This window comes from Alligator sinensis, unplaced genomic scaffold (genome assembly GCF_000455745.1).
Source record: "Alligator sinensis unplaced genomic scaffold, ASM45574v1 scaffold413_1, whole genome shotgun sequence".
NCBI lineage: Eukaryota > Metazoa > Chordata > Crocodylia > Alligatoridae > Alligator > Alligator sinensis.
Window position 1 is genome coordinate 475,978 of NW_005842308.1, and position 16,680 is coordinate 492,657.

A 16,680-nucleotide genomic window follows, 5' to 3' on the forward strand; every position below is an offset into this window, starting at 1 on the left:
CTAAGTAGAAAGCATTCAATGCAGAAATGTAGGGTTTAAATTAGGGTCATTAATGTATCCAGTCTTATAAGTATGTGAAAATATTTATGGATTCATAATTAAAACATCATATGCATATTTGTTTAAAATATTATATATTATGTGTGTATGTATATATGTATATACATATATGTATTTTTTTAAAATGAATATGTCTGCATGATTTAAAGAAAGTTTTCTGTAGGGATCAGGAATGTCTGTATTCCAACACGGCTACAACATATACCCCTGTATTTCGGTATGCCACTGGTTCATTTTGTAGCCATGGGGAAGTCCCTTTACCACTATGCCTTAGTTCTTTCATTTGCAAAATCAGAACTACTCTTCTCTATCTGCTTCAGAGGATTGTTGTAAAGATTATTTGGCCAATGTCTATAAGAGCTGTGAATATATAATATGCCAATTACATTGCCATTAAATAATTAATAACTAATTCACAATGATTATGTTAACATTAGGGGTTTTTCTGAGGAGACATACTATCTGGTGCTAGTGTTTTTGAAGAAGTATTGATTGTAACATTAATCAATTTCATTAATAAAATGGCTGAACTCAGGTCACAACAGGAAATGCACAGACATGGAAAAGCTACATGGAAAATAAGGGAGTTCTTCTGGGCAGAAGTACAACAGCTAGCACAGCAGGACCCTGATCTCAACTTCTGGATGCTTCTTCAGTATAAATGTTAAGTCATAAATTAGAGCCTGAAGTTCTTTAACTTTTAAATGTCAACTAGAAAAATGAAAAGCATCCACTCTTTATGTAATAAGGAAGAGATTAGTCAACACCAGGGGAAAAATAACTTGCTTGGCATGTTTAATGCACAGTATTAATTTAGCTGGTTGAATCTGGCAGCCGATTGAAGTTACTGTTCTGAGGAGGGTGGTACAAAGTTTCAGGTTGATACACTGTTCTCCTCCCACAGCCTTCTAGCATGTATATAAACTGTAAGCTCTTCCAAGCTGTTTGCCAGTTCTCTCCTTAGGCTTTCCAGGAGCAATAGAGGACTAAGGATGAAGATCCTTTTTTTATCCATCTTTTCCATTTTTCTGTTATCTGCTTTTGACGGAGCAGACTCTTCTGCTCACTATGACAAGATTTTGTCCCACAGTCGAATAAGGGCACGTGAACAGGGGTAAGTACATGCCTTAACATTCTAAAAGGGGGACTTATTTGCTCCCATATCCATCTAAAATGAGATTTGTGTACTGTGCCTACATCTCAATTTTTAAATACATTTATTATGAAATAATCCAAATAACTATTTGTAAGGAAACTGTAAAAATAGACTTTCTGAACTATTGGAAAGTTAAAAACATACTCCTGGAGATAAATAAAATGTAGGTACTTCTGTATCATTAAAGGCTGTTATACTTTTATCACAGATATAGTAGGTGATCACATATGTTTAACATGGACTTTTGACCAGGATAGGTGTACATCTAACACTATTTTCTCTCTAACATTGTTTTCTCTCTCTCTCTGTTTAATTCTGTCCTGCTAAAAAGTTTGACTATGTCCCATTTTTTTCTGGTTTGTAAACTCTCAGTGAGAGCCCATGGTAAAACTTCTATTCCTAGTTTAGTAATACAAGCATGTTGTATGGCATTGCATTCAAAGGCAGTGAATCAAAATCATTCTTCAGAGTGAAGGTAGCTTAATAGTAAAAAATTGCTCTGACAGAGAGAGAGAAAATATTTAAACAGAGCTGTTTTCAGACATGTTGGTGAAATTGATCCTTTTTTTAATTGTACAAAGCTTCTTCCTCTTTCCAAGATGAACTGAATTTTTTAGAATAAAAAATGTTCAAGGTGTTCCTCTTCCTTGAAAGGATATATTCTAGCACTCAGATGGATAAACTACTACACTGTAATAATATACACATTCATGGCAAAATAGTTTTGCTCCTTCAAATGTTCTTTTAAGAAAGTCTTTGGGTAGTACATTGCCGTATTATAAAGAAGTTACCTTGTTTGAAATTTCTGACTTTGTTATATGGCAATTTACCCTTTGGTCCCCCATAATTCTTAGCTTGTTTATTTAGGTGCGCTTAGTATTCCAAACAGTGGCAATCAAAACAGCTGATTTAATTACAGAAGCTGTGGTCCCCCCCTTGAATAAAGAAAAAAGTCACCTTTCTATTCCTCCTCCCTATGACCTACAGCCACACAGCTGTGTACAAGATGAAACCTTTAATGAAAAGAGCTTGAAGGTATTCACAGCTCAGTCCCAAGTTGATGGTAATTTACTTCAGGAAAAAAAAGTAATGCATAATAAAGGTTGATTTGGCACAGCTAACAGGCTCAATTCATTAGAAAGAGGGGTCTGAGTTGGCATAAAGAAGCAATCGCCTTTCCCTTAAAGGAAGGGTGGTCTTTCCAAGGAACCCTGCAGGGCCACCTCAGGAGCTTGGACTGTGGCTGTCTCAAATCACACCTGCCCTGGGAATTAGAACCAGATGTTTCTCTCTCTCTCTCTCTTTTTTTTTTTGCTCCTGTTCCATAAACATTGTATTAGAAGCTATTTTCAGTCACTCTCTTTCAAATATACATGAAGTCCTTTTCTCTCATCTGAATTGTTTTACTCTCACCAGGCCAAATGTCTGTGCTCTTCAGCAAGTCATGGGAACCAAAAAGAAGTATTTTAGCACTTGCAGAAACTGGTACCAGGGAGCCATCTGTGGCAAGAAAGCGTAAGTGACACCTACTCCTGTTTCATGACCATTTCATGCTTAATAATATAGTCTTACAGAAGCCTCCAAACGTTTGCTTCAAATTACAAATGCCCACTGCCAGCAATAGAAATTCTGCAGCTGTTAAGACAGTGTTTAGCAAAGAAATGCAACTTGCTTTACAACCAGTAATTGATTTCAACAACCTACTCAGAGGTAGGTGTTAATAAAGCTGGTGAAATAGAGGCTAGATCTACACAGCAAGACGTGATTGTAGCATATACGAGCTCATGCTAGGGAGTATCAGTAATTAAAGCTGTATAGACACAACTGTGTGGGATTTAGTGTGTACTAGAAATCAGAGTACTAGTCCTCCCTGGCACTGGGTATGTATATGGTTGTTAACATTCACTATAGCTCACCCTGACACATCTTCACTGATATTGTTACCGATGCTCATCCCATTAAACCAGGAATATCTAACGTACAGCCCACAAGCTGTATCCACCTCATGGAGGTGAGTCATTCAGGTCATGGGGCTTCTTGTTTTAGCTGCCAGTGGCAAAGGAACCTCTGTTTATGCCAGCAGCAGAGTTAACTCTGGCACTGTTTAAGTCCATCACCTTGGCTGCCAGAGGTGCAGATTCAGCACAACTCTGGTAGTCATAGTGATGAGGGTGTTTGAGCAGCAGTGGCTTGCTCTGCTTAACTTCTTGACTGCTGGTGTTGACACAGAAGCTCTGACAGCTGCAACAAGAAGGCCTGCAGGCCAGATCCAGAGGTGGGTCATCCAGCCTGTGAAGAGCCCAATAGTCCAAACTCAGCCTGCAGGACCAAATGAGTTTGAGACCCCTGAATTAAACACAGGGATCCTGGTATATATTACAACTGCACCTTCTTTGTGCAATGTAAACATACCCTCAAACTGAAGTTAAGTGACCTGGCCAGTGCTAATATGCAAGATGGGTTAGGGAGACATGGAATTCAGTATTCCCTGGCTCTAGTGGTGTGCTGCCACCATGCCTTTCACTACATGCTATAGGAGGAAAGTAGGACTAGGGCAGTTTCATTGTTGAGGTTGGTATCTTTTTTTGCTTCATAGATAAATATGTTTCTATAGTTTTTGTTTTAAATATGACCTTAGGATTTCAAAGTAAAATCAGTTGTCTCACTACCCTGTGGTTGGTGAAGATAACAGGACATGATCCATCTCTGACCATGTAGTATTTATGGGGCATAGATACATTCACATGAGGAACTAAGCCAGAACTCTTCCTGACCTGCATTTCTCACTGCTGCTATGTTGACTAGAAGACCCGACAGAACAGTTATTCTTAGAATTAAATAATGACTGTGCTTTGTCACTATCTGTCACCTAAATGGATCAATTAGTAGTTTCACAGCATTTTACCTTTGCTTTAAATAATGAAATACTACTATTTGGATAATGTATTTTCCCATTATGGCAAAAAACATTAAATCATGTATTTGCCAATTAATCATTTCCAGCATTCAGTTACATCTAGATACTATTTTTCAGAAGTACTTACATGAATGAGGAGTCTAAGACTCATTTTGATAATGCCTTAAGGCCTGATCCCTAACCCTAAAGGTGGTTAAACTCATTTGGTTCTTCCCTGCTTGACATGAAAGTTTCACAGGCTCATGTAGTTACCTTCTGCTTCTACCCAGCTTTGGCCAAGGCTGAGAAGCTAGGTGCCTTGCTTCTTGCCTAAGCCCCATTTTGGATAGTGGAACAAGGCTGAGTGGTGCCTAAGTGCACTGAGCCACTTGATCCAGTAGATGTATTCAGAGCTTGGGTCCTGAACTTTGGGCTGTTTATTTATTTTACATTACGCTGTCATTGGGTAGAATCCAGAAATAATCCTAGTTGTAGGTAGTAAATCCAGTTTGCCTCCTTCTCAGCTAATTGCCTACCCACTAGGCTCCAGAGGTATTCCTTGTTTGCTGTTCTTCTGGCCCCATAACGTTTGCATCCCTTTCTGTACTGTGGCTCAACTTCACCCAGGAGGGATAGTAGGCTGCTGGGTGTGGCCCTGTCTTTGCCAATGAAAGGCAAGGATGTCAATTCCCCACAAGTGGAATACGAGTTTGGACCTGTCTCCCAGTTCCTGCACAAGTGCTCTCACCACTAAACTATTACATTGGGAAAGGGTCAGGGGGCAACCCCTACAGAGGCCGGGTTTAAAATAGAGTAAGCCCTGCTCAGTTCTTTCAAAGAACACTTGTAAAGACCTGCCCTCAGGAATATGTTCAAGACTCTGGATCCCAAGTGGATAGAGGAATTTTCTTTGTAGCCTATATTTAGCTGCTTAAGCCCCAAATAGGGCTGGAAATTCAGACACATCACTGCACTTAGTACTTCTTAGGCTAGGAACAGACATTATATTATTCCTGAACAAGTTGTGCCTGTGTTTGTCCCAGAACACAAATTTCACAGGATTGGTGTGTACATGCATCACTTCTTAGTTCAGGTTTAGTGAATAGCTGAATGCATTTTATTCTGCCACTGGTTATCCTGTGATTGAATGCCAAGATAAACTGTTAATACTTTGCATCCCATGAACCTTTTTAGAATTAATCTGTGACAATTTACATGGGGATCTGAATGACGGCACTTTGTCTTGAGATAAAATGGTTTGTCATGGAATAGATATAATGTCTGTAGCCTCAGGGTGTGTACAGGTCTTCATTGCACCTGGTCTGTTCACCTGGTTCATTTTAAGCTATGTGAATGTTGATTAGGGTTGGTGTTTACACAGATATCTGCTAGTCCCAGGAGCTGTATGGAGAAACTGCAGTAAGTAATTCAGGGTGGGATTGGGAGGGTGGGGGATGCTAGTGGGTCTGGGGAGGGTTGGCATAATTGGGTGGGGAGGACTAGCAGGTCCACAGGGTGTGTTGGTGGGTCCTTGGGGTGGGTTGTCTGACCGTGGGTGGCAGATTTGGGAGGCTAAAAATAACTGAGTCTGCACAGGGGGGCAAAGCACATCCCTGGAGTGAGAAGCTGGGCTTTCCCAGCGCTGGGACTGTATTGCAAACACATATAGGCATTCAAGAGATTGGACTAGCCCATTCCCAATCTGTTAGCTCACATTCCCAAGTGAATTAACTTAGATTGAGTCCACCACTTTTGCCCAATGTAACCTTCCTGAATGCCTGTACAATTAGGCATTTAGACTGAGCCAGTGCAGGGGCAGGCAAAATATGGCCCGCGGGCCAGATCCAGCCCACAAAGCCATTCTATCCAACCCACAAGGCACCTAAAATATTTAAAAAGTAATATTTATCTGCCCCTGACTGCCTGTCAAAGATGACAGGAGCCAGTGGCAGCAGGAGCCAGCGGCAGCAGCAACAATGCCCCCCTCCCCCCACCCAGAAGCTTCTGTCCTAGCAGAGGCTTCTGGCCTGGGACCCTTGGGCTGTTACTGCCTCCCTCCATCCAAGAAGGAAATTCAGGTAAGAACGGGAGGAGCAGGGAGGAGGATCACTGGTGCAGCAGGAGTCAGCCCATCCCAGCCAGCATCACTTAGTTCCCAGCTGGCAACTGCATGGTGCCAGCTAGGGCAGGCTGGTTCCTGCTGCACCATGTTGTTCTGACCCTGCAGCTGGAACCACGTGGTGCTGGAGCAGTGGGCCAGGGGGAGCAGTGGTGGCAGGCATGGAAGAAAGGGAAGCAGCAGGGGAAGGGGAGTGGCAGCAGGCACAGGGGTGGGGAGGGGGGGTAAGTGGCAGCAGGAAGGAGCGCAAGGCCCCAGGGGTCAGGGCCAAGGGCAGCAGGAGCCAACTGGGAACCGTGGGGCTGGACAGGCTCTTGATGCATTCTGCAGTTCCAGCGTTGCAGCTGGGAACTATGTGCTGCTGGAAGGTGCCTGGCCAGGCCGGCCAGCTCCATGTCATGAAGCGCTGTATGGTTCCCAGCTTCAGTGCCAGAACTGCAGAACACAGCAGAGGCCAGTGCAGACCTGCAGTTCCCAGCTGGCTCCTGTGACACTTCTATCACAGGGACTGTGCACTGGGGGAAGCCCTGTGCTGAAGCTGGCTTCCTTCCCCCCGTCAATGTGCAGGTCTGCAAACTGGGAATGGAGGGAGCCCTGTCCCCCTGCTTCCTCGCAGAGTCCACTGTGGAGATTTCCCATGCAAGTGTAGGAGCTGCAGGGAGTCGGTGCAGAGCCCCCATGATAGAGGCAGCCAGGCAGGCTGTGCTCTTTGCCCTGCACATAGTGCTGACTGGAGCTGCAGCCCACAGGTGCTGCACCAGGCAGGAGCTCCCTGAGCCTCCCCCGCCCCCCCGTTGCTATCAGTAGCGGGGGCTGTGCACCATGGGGGGCGTCCTCATACCCCACAAACCTCACACACCCACAACCTGCCCTGACATCCCCCACCCACATATGCACACACCCCCAACATACCGTATGCCCCCCCCACACAGCCACATCCAACATGCAATATAAAAGGGTATGACTATATTTTAAAGTTATTATGCAACTCTTTCTATATGCAGAACACAAGCACAAATCATGACAATTATTTTTTGTAATGAAATCAAAATATGTTCTAGTAGGTGTGTGGTCTTTTTTTTTTCTGGTTCTAGGATGGCAACCCCCTCGCCCCCCAAAGGAGTATTTCTGGGGGGGAAAGGGAAGGGAATTCTGGTAGCAAAGGTTGGGGGTTAGGGGGCAGGACTTCTGGTCCCAATATGGCAACCAGGGGGTGGGGGAACTGTCAAAGGGTAGAACTACCCATGCAGCCCTCAACAGCTTGACAAAACTCATTAAGCAGTCCTCCACCAGAAATAATTGCCTGCCCCTGAGCTAACCCTAATTAGGTCAATCTAAATGTAACTTCTGTGCATACCCTTACATAGGTTAACTGTAAGCAGCTCCCACTTCAGTTTTTTTGCCATTTTGCATCATCCTTCTGAAACATCTTATTCTCCGCAACCCTAGGTGCCTTTTTTTTAGTTCTGGACTGCATTATAGAGCCAGATGCTTAAATCTTAAGGAGCTGTGGCATCTAATTTGTAGGTGACTAAATCTTCTTGGATTTGGCACTTAAAAGCCTACTTTTACTTGAAAGCTCATGGGATACTCTCATCATTGTCCAAATAGTTTTTTTTAAAGATGAGGTTCATGTAGTAAATCATTTAGGACTTCTTTATAAGGGACACAAAAAGTTCATTTGGATTAAGGTAAGTAGTTAATTTACTACTGAGATACATTAGCTCAGATTAAGGTAAAATAAATAGTTGCTCCTTATTAACTGCCTCTTATTTCAGAATAAGACTGTCTTGTTTGAAATAGGCTAAATCTACTCCAAACTTATTGACCTGGAATAGTCAAGCTGGTATAGCTATAATTCCCATGCAGACAAACCCTTAGGGTGTGCCCAGATAAGCAAGGATGTGCAGTATGAGGCACACATGAGGGTATTTGCCACGCTGCTAATTTGCAGCACAGAGGCTTTTTTTGACACTGGGAGATCTTAGTGTCAAAAAAATCTGTGCCTAAAAAAATTGGGGTGGAGCATGTGAAGGCAGCATACACCACCTGAAACTGGAGACTGGCCAGCCAAAGCAATGCTGTGGATGCTGGCCACGCTCCATGCACCAGATCACTGCTGCTGGAGCCTTAGGAGGCCCCCAGGACCCAAGGTAAGGCTGCTGGGGCCAGTCCAGGTGCTGGCCCCAGCCTCCCCTACCTCACCCAGGGCAACTTGCTACATGCCAGAGCATGCATGCATGGACGTTCCACATGTACAAGTAGTAGTGGCACAACTAGGTGTCACTGCTATTTATCCCTGGGGAAATGCATGTGTGCATTCATCTGGTCATGCCCTTAGAGGTTTTTGGAAAATTCTATTCCTAGACTACAATGAGTGGATAATAGTGGAGCATTTGAACAGGAAGTGACCAAAATCTTAACATTCATTTACACGGTTAGGTTTCAAAATCAATTTTTAAAAAGGAGGATACATACTTTGTTGGTCTCTGTTTTTACATTTGAACCAGAATACATGAATACGGTTAAAAATAATTAATGATCAAAAGGGACTTCAGTAAATGCACATGATTGTCACTAATGTCCTTTTGACTTATGTCTGGGCAACTTTTTTTTCATATGAACCTCTTTTTTTGCCAAAAAAAGAAGACTGGGGCTAATTCTTCAGCCAAAGACATTTAAAAGTCAATACACTTTATTCAATATTTTCAAAATTAAACATTCTGATTATATTTTTAGTTTTGAAAATGACTGTTTTCTCAATATTTTTCCTAAAATTTTACATGTTCAAACAAAATTTAAAATTAGAGCAGGTTTAAAATTAAAAAAAATAAAAATTATATCTGTGAATTTACAATAGTCCAGAGGAGACATGAAGCAAACTTATACTATGGTTGCTACTGGTGCTGGTCAGTGTTGGAAGGTCATGAGACTGTTTTGCATTTCTGAGATTCCTGGAAGACATTCTGTGTCATGACAGAACTCTAGAATGGACCCTTATAAGAAATTATGGGAAAAGACAGAGGAGGAAGAGGTGGAGGAGGTCTCTGGTCTTCTTTATGAGAAAATATTTTCAATATCTTTTAGTGTCATGTGGTTTTGTGAGGTCAGTTATGCTTTTGATATAATAGTGAAGATATAATTCCAACACATAATCTTGCCTTTCAAATATTCCAGTGATTCTCAGATCAGTTTAGACACCAGGGCTAAGTACAGACAGTCAAAAAGCCCAAGACTGAATCGATTCAGTCTTTGCATCTTAGTCTAAGATGCAGAGATTAAACAGAGAAGCAAAGGGACAAACATTCACTTTTGATTCAGGAAATGCAGCCACATACCTGCAGTGGCTCAGGCCAGAAGCTAGGAGGGCACTACAGCATGGTTCTCTGGCATATAGACAGCATGGGTTGTGTGTTTGCTTCCTTTTCCTGCTGTTTCTGAGGTCTCTGGGATTTGCAGTCCAGAATCACAACAGTAGGACTCTGTATGGTTGCTCATCACTTCTTCCTGCTTCCAGGTGCCTCTGGGATTTCTAGTCCACAGTCGCAGCCAGCAGTAAGTTTTTAGTAGGGCAGGGCAGGGCAGGGCAGGGCAGCTCTGTATTCAGGGGAAGGGAAGTTTAATCCCCCTCCCTGGCCCCAGACTCCAGCTGAGGTTTGCTAGGAGGTGGGAGCAGGAGTGGGAAGTCCCTGCCTTCTCCCTCCCACTCCCCAACCCTTTTCTGTGGGAGCAGACGGCACAGCCCAGCTTAGGACTAGAAAGCATGCTGGACTGCTGGGGGACTGTGATTTAATTTGAACCAGGAAGGGGTCTGGGACAAAAGTTTCATAAACCATTTTGATCCAAATAAGTTAAGTCTGATACCACATTCAACCAGGTTAATCTTAAACCAGTTTCAGCCCTTTTGAAATTGGGTTGTGTGCACTGAACTTCTGTTCTGTTACAGGTTTAAACCAGTTTCTGATTACTTTAATTGCTTTATGTCTAACTTCTGTTCCTCACCCAGGTGTGAAATCTTGGCCTCGCTAAAGCCCTTGGAATAATGCCCATTGACTTCAGTGAGGCCAGGCTTTCATCCTGGGTTTTCTGCTGTTGTAAACTGAGATAAAATTCACTGTTCATAATTCCCCAAGAGGTTCAGATGAGTAGCAATATTATTATGCTCCTAAATGGGCTTATGTTATCTGACTGAACAGGCAGAGATACTGCTTTAAATTTTCAGAAGGTTTCCTAGAAATGTATAATAATAGCTATAACCTATAATGTATAAATACATTAATAATAATTAATCCCATAGATTTTGACAAGGTGAGTCTGCAGAAGGATCATGATCTGGGTCATGGTCTATCTGCTGCTTCATTTAATGTGCTTAACTCAGTTAGTTATACCTCAGATTTCAGATTCTCAGAAAACAATGGAGATTAATTTCCAGGACTCAAATTGATGCCACTGAATTTCTTTGATCATCCCTCTGACTACAAACCAAATTTTTTAGTTTATTTAATGTTCTTTCACCATTGGAGTCTGTCTTTCTCCTCCAGGTGGCATTGCAATACTAACTCTTTCCTTCAGAGTATATTGTGTCAGTGGTCCAGAGTACTTATTCACCTTTTATGTAACGTTTGCCATACTGCTGACTTCTTTGGCATTACACCTCATCCCACAGGAAACACATTAGGGAGAAAGATGTTTCCTTCAAATGATTTAGGCTGAACTTCTTTGGAAGTTTTCAAGGCTTTCTTTATATTCCAAAGGTCATATTCTGACCTGCCCATGTGAGTTTACTTCTTCATAAATGTCATGTTTTAGCAGTACCCTGTCAATGAAAGTCTACTGAGTGTGTTAAGATGACATGGACAGTATTCATTACTTTGCTAAGCCACAGTGGTAACATGAGTTATTTTTTATGGCGAAGGACATCATGAAGTGATCAAAGAAATATTCTGAGGCAATAAAGAGATTTTACAGTACTCTAAATAAAGTCCTTGAGGATATTTCGGGCTCACCAAAAATCAGTTTGCACAAAGCTATCACACCTTCTTAATTCTTAATTTTTCATGCATTTTTAGATTAAGTGATGACTAAAAAGTGTATCTAAGAGAAAAAAATGTAACTCAGATTAAGTTTAAATTATAGAAGTATTGGTAATTTGTGATTACAGTATAGCATCTAGTCCTCTCTGGGGATCTCCACCTCGTAATGGTGGAGAGGCTTGCATGTTCCAATGATCCTGAGAGCAAAGCTGTCGGGAGCTTCATGCTCCTGGTAGGGTCACCCCTGGCGGCAAGGTCAAGGGGGAGATTCCTGACTAAGAGCAATCCAAGAAGACCTCAACGGCAGACCAGGCAGAAGAAAAGTGTAAGCCCCTTTTCAGCGGCTGTAAAGGCAGATGAAAGCTGCAGCAGATCAAGGGTCTTCAATTGTCTTGGATTCTATGCCTTGGACTGAGATCCCTATCTGCCAAGGACCGTGCCTTTGTTGGCGTGTGACATCAACCTCATGCTGACAGAAGTCACACACAGGCATCTTCCTTATGGGAATCATATATCTCCTGACTCACTATTAAGGTCCTTGGAAGACAATCTTACTCGATCGCAAGTAATCGTCCATCATCATCAGAGCATCTAGTATAAATTAGCTGGTACTTAGAGTAATTTCATTGTTAGTAGGAGATTTTGTACAATAGTGTATCTAAAATGAAACTGCAGACTTCACAACAATATTTCTTCAGTTTTAGCAATTCCAAAGTTAGCAGTTTTCAGATCTTAAATACTAAGACAGTAAGGGTGGCATTCTGTTTTTTTCTGATCATCTAAGTGGTCATTTCTTGGTCATCTACAGGGTATTTTGACACACTCCCAGGAGAATTTTACTTTTGGAGTCATGCCCCTGTACACATGGACAAGTATATGCAGCTACATAGTCACATAGACTGAGCACATACAGTAGCTTCCACAGCACATATATGTGCTCCTTGTAGCTGCATAGTGGACTTAGACATCTGAAAATGGAGGAAATCAAAACCCATATCTGTGGAACTTAGCCTCATCAATGAAGAGGGGCTGTGTGTATGCACCTCTTCTGTTCCTGTTGCTTTGTGGCAGGGGCACTTACCTGAAAAACCAGAAGACCCAGGGTATGGACCCCTCTCATCCAGAGAGGGCTTGAATCTGGGACCCTCTTGCTTCCTAGCCTAGTACACTAACCACCACCCCAGAGGTCAGCTACTTTTCAGTACCTCTCTGGTGATCCTTTTGAAGCTGAGCCACTAACACAGTTGTTGAGAAATCAGGATGAAAGGCAACGCAGGGTGGAAGCTGTGGAATGGTGGTTAGCATGCTGTGTGAGGAAGTCAGAAAGACGCAAATTTAAACCAATCCTGGGTGAGGTTGGCCCATGACTGAGGACCTCCAGCTTCCCAAATGAGTACCTGACACACACAGCTATTCACGGGGAAAAAAGGAGACTCTTTGTCTCATCTGTATGTGACTGTTTAGCTGTCTACATGAGTTCAGGAATTCCTCATGGCACATAAGTGCCAAAAATGCCCTGAACATGACCACAAAATGGCCAGTTAGATGACCAGGAAAGAATAGAATGCCATATTACATGTTCAGGAGATAGGAAATGATAGCAGGTAAATAGGCTTTCTATCTACTACTATAGTAACACCTTTTCAAAATGACCTCCTGAGCTGAAGGCCCTTTAGAAATAAGGGTCCCATTTGGACCATGGATGTGTTTGTGAATATTAAGCAAAGACAATGAATCATTTACAAAAAAAAAGTGTCCTAAGGCTGTTCTGCAGTTGACAATTTGCAGTTTTCAAATCCCCAAGATCCTGCTCTGGTGTCCAGGTATAACCATTGCCAGAATGCCCTGTCCATGAACATTTTATCCTAGGAATACCCCTTATCCAGAAGTATAAGACAGGAGTGGCATCGAGCTGGTTTTCTTTGCTTAAGAATTCGGCATTATTACGTAGCTATCCATGTATTCATTCAGTCCTGTGAGACCTCATTATGTGCTGAACTGGTAGAGTTATGTTGATGAAACTTCAACTTGGAGTGTAATGTTATTGCAAAGACAGCAGTAGCTACCTATCTTCATATGTTCCATACATGAAGACTACTGAGCAATCATATCCAACAGTGATTTTAAAAAAAAGCTGCTGGTTCTAACAACCACTTGGTACAAGATCTATTAGGTTTACCCTCCCCACAGGTTATAATAGCTTTGGATGGCCAGATTTGAATTCCTAGAGGTCCCTCAGAGGAAGCATGCTGTATATTAAAAGCAGTATGATAAGCCAAGGGTACTTGCATTGTAGTTCTTGGCCAGAAAAGCATTTTCTTTGTCCATTATGTTCTTTGGCTGATGTTCTACTTCACATTCATTGTATTTGCATCAGACTCTATCTTTTCTCTGCTGAATATGGTGAAAAGAGGAAACCTGTTATTTCTTGTGATATGGCTCTAGCTCAACCCTCTCTTTCCTATCACCAGAAACAAACTGAGATAGCATAAATACACTGTACATTTACCAGATTCCTTTTAGGACACTTCGTGCCTAGAAAAAAGTACATTTTCTCATGATATGCTGGGAAATACATGGGAAACAGCTAATTGCTGTTCTGCTGTAGAGACTGAACAAGACCCAGCTTCTTTCTGATTACTGCATTTCACTTGTGTATAAGTAAAGTTTTGAAGCCCAATTTTTAAATCTTAAAATTCAACCTTGACTTATACACTGTATTACCATCCCCTGCAAGTAGCACCAAGCTTGGCACTTGGCTGGTGCAGCCCAGGCAACACCACTTGCAAGGGATGAGGATGCACCAGCCAAGCACCAAGCCTGTTTTTATCTGCTGTGAGTGGTGCTACTCAGTGCCAAGCCAAACCTCATCCCCTGCAAGTGGCACTGCCTGGGCTGCACCAGCCGAGTGCCAAGCCTGGTGCCACTTGCAGGGGATGGGACCATGACAGCCAAGTGCCAAGCCTGGCCCTTTCACTGTGAGTGGTGCTGCTGAGTGCTGAGCCCAGCGGTGCCAGCCGAGCTCTGAGCCTGGTGCTGCTTGCAGGGGACAGGGCGGGGCTTAGTGCTCAGCAGCACTGCTCGCAGGCGGATGAAGCTGGGCTCAGCATTTGAATGGCATGGCCCCATCCGCTGTGAGTGGTGCCAGGCTTGGTGCTCGACTGGTGTAGCCCAGGCAGCACTGCTTGCAAGGGATGAGGCCACTCCAGTCAAGTACAGAGCCTGGCCCCTTCCCCTTTGAGCAGCACTGTGGCATGTGCCCATCCCCTGGGTACCCAGCCTGTAGTGAGGGCACACAGGGGTTGGTAAAAGTTGACTCCATATTTCTGATTCAAAAAGTAAGGTTGACTTAAACATGGGATTTATGACATTCCTAACTTTTTGGATCAGAAAAATGGGGTCAACTTATACACCATGTCAACCTATACACTATGAAATGAAAATCTAGAGGCATTCAGGGTAGGGGAGGAAAGGGTGAACGGCCTTTCTCTCACACTTATGTGGCCTGTACAAAGGCCAAAAACTTGTTCAAGTGCACCCTGGAGAGCACAAACTTACCAGATGGGGAGGAGCAGGGAGGACAAAGGTTTGGCATGCTAAAGGGAAGCAAGGTTCACTATTGCTACTTGTCATGGAGGAGGAGAATGTAAAACACTGCTCCTTGCCAAATGTCACAATTCAGTTTTATACATGCCAGGTTTTCCGTCTCAGACTTACTTGTTGTGAAATAGTAGTCCAATATATATAGTTGTCTTGCCTTCCAGTGGGAATCTTTTAAAGCGAATTGTCTTAATTGAAAGAGAGGTTATTTTTTAAGAGTGCACAAATCCCTTTTGTTAGTGCTAACTTTTACCGGGCTGATTTGCTGGTTGAGATGAACTTAGTGGGTTCAATAAAAGATATCATTCACAAGAATCCTTGCCTCTTTTGTATTTCCTGGACCATCACAGCTATGAGATCATTCCAACAGTACAAATAACTTTTGAAGCTTACTTAGAATAGGCATGTAGAAAACTTAGCAGAAAAAGTTGTATGTTTTAAAATCCTGTTAAAAAGAGAGAGAAGGAAGTCAAACAGCCTACATTCATAGGACAAAATAACTAATAAGACATAGGGCATTTGTTCTAATTAAAAGCTCTTTGTTCTTTATCAGCTCAGTCAATTTGCAAGAGATTATGTAGCTAAGAGTCTCACTTGAAACCCCTGCCTGTAATGTTATTTCAGTCTGATCTCATTTCTATGGCTCTTCAAATAGACTTTATACCACAATTCTGCAAATTCAACTTTCAAGTAATTGGAGTAAGCTTTTTAATTTAGCATATTTGTGGTGAATATTTTGTCAGCTCTAATTCATTACCAAAATAACAAAACCACACAAAGCTGCCTCTAGAGAGCTTTCAGCTGAAAACCTGGGACTCAAAACTGAAACCACATGTATGTATATCAAAGCCTTCAATGACTTACTATCTAGAACTCCAGAACTGCATGAAAGGAGTGCAAATTAATCCCAGAAAACCCATATGTTTTAAGAACAAAATAATGTAACATTTTGATTGCAAGTTATTTCCAGTGATTCACAGCACTTGGGCAGTAACTACTTTGAAAGCTTAACTGAAGAAAGAGGCTGAAAATTTAAGCTACTGCTTAGACTTCAGTATACTGATATAATTTTTTGCATTCTTGATCCTGGACCAACCAAACTCAACTTTGCTATAACTCCACTGACTTTAATGGGGTTGTGATTCCTTACAATAGGACTGAATTTGGTTAAAGATGTCTATTTTCAAGCTTCAATATGATATCAGAAAAACTCAAAGATAAGTCATTTCTAAGACAGCTGGTATAGGTTTTTCAGTTAACTTCTAATTCCTTTTCTTTTCCCTTCATACATAAACTCTTACTCCTGTTGCTTTGTTTCCCTCTGTTAACTCTTTCTTTGGCCTTGTACAAAGTTCCTGCTCTCCCAGGAGAAACTACATGCGCACAATTGTTCAGGCTTTTTCTCCCAGAGTTAAAATGGCTGCTCCAGGAGAAAAACAACCTGGGAAAAACCAGGGTTAAATTATTCCTAGAAGAGTTTCTCCTGGGAGAGCAAATGTTTGTATATACCATGGCTTCTCCCTGAAGAGAACAGTCTTCCATCCTCCTTCTTCCCCCTCTATCTTTAGAGGAGATGAACAGTTTGTCTCTGGCAGGACTCTGCTGCCGCAGCAGAAAGAAGGACATGCCCTCTTCATAACCCGCACATTGTATGGCAGGGAAACACAGCCTGATCCACATGGTATGAGTCAGCCAGTGAGGGCTGTCATGTGCACTGCTGCCATCCGTTGCTTGACAGACAAAGGAATCTTGCAAAGTATACTGAGATGTGTGCATAGGGACCTTCCATGGCTGCACAGTGTTGACACTGCAAGCT

At 42.4% G+C, this 16,680-nt stretch overlaps 1 protein-coding gene across 11 annotated transcripts in view; it reads left to right on the forward strand.

Moving 5' to 3' along the window:
• The first annotated feature begins 892 nt into the window (after positions 1-892).
• POSTN (periostin) overlaps positions 893-16,680 on the forward strand; it is a 47,677-nt gene continuing 31,889 nt past the window's right edge. Inside the window, exons 1-2 of one of the 11 annotated variants that reach the window (XM_006028378.2) lie at positions 893-1,174; positions 2,633-2,731. In XM_006028378.2, coding sequence (XP_006028440.1) covers positions 1,053-1,174; positions 2,633-2,731 — 221 coding nt within the window. In that variant the 5' untranslated portion in view covers positions 893-1,052. The remainder of the gene's footprint in view (positions 1,175-2,632; positions 2,732-16,680) is intronic. The other 10 variants (XM_006028377.2, XM_025209791.1, XM_006028374.2 and 7 more) reach the window with 10 other exon arrangements.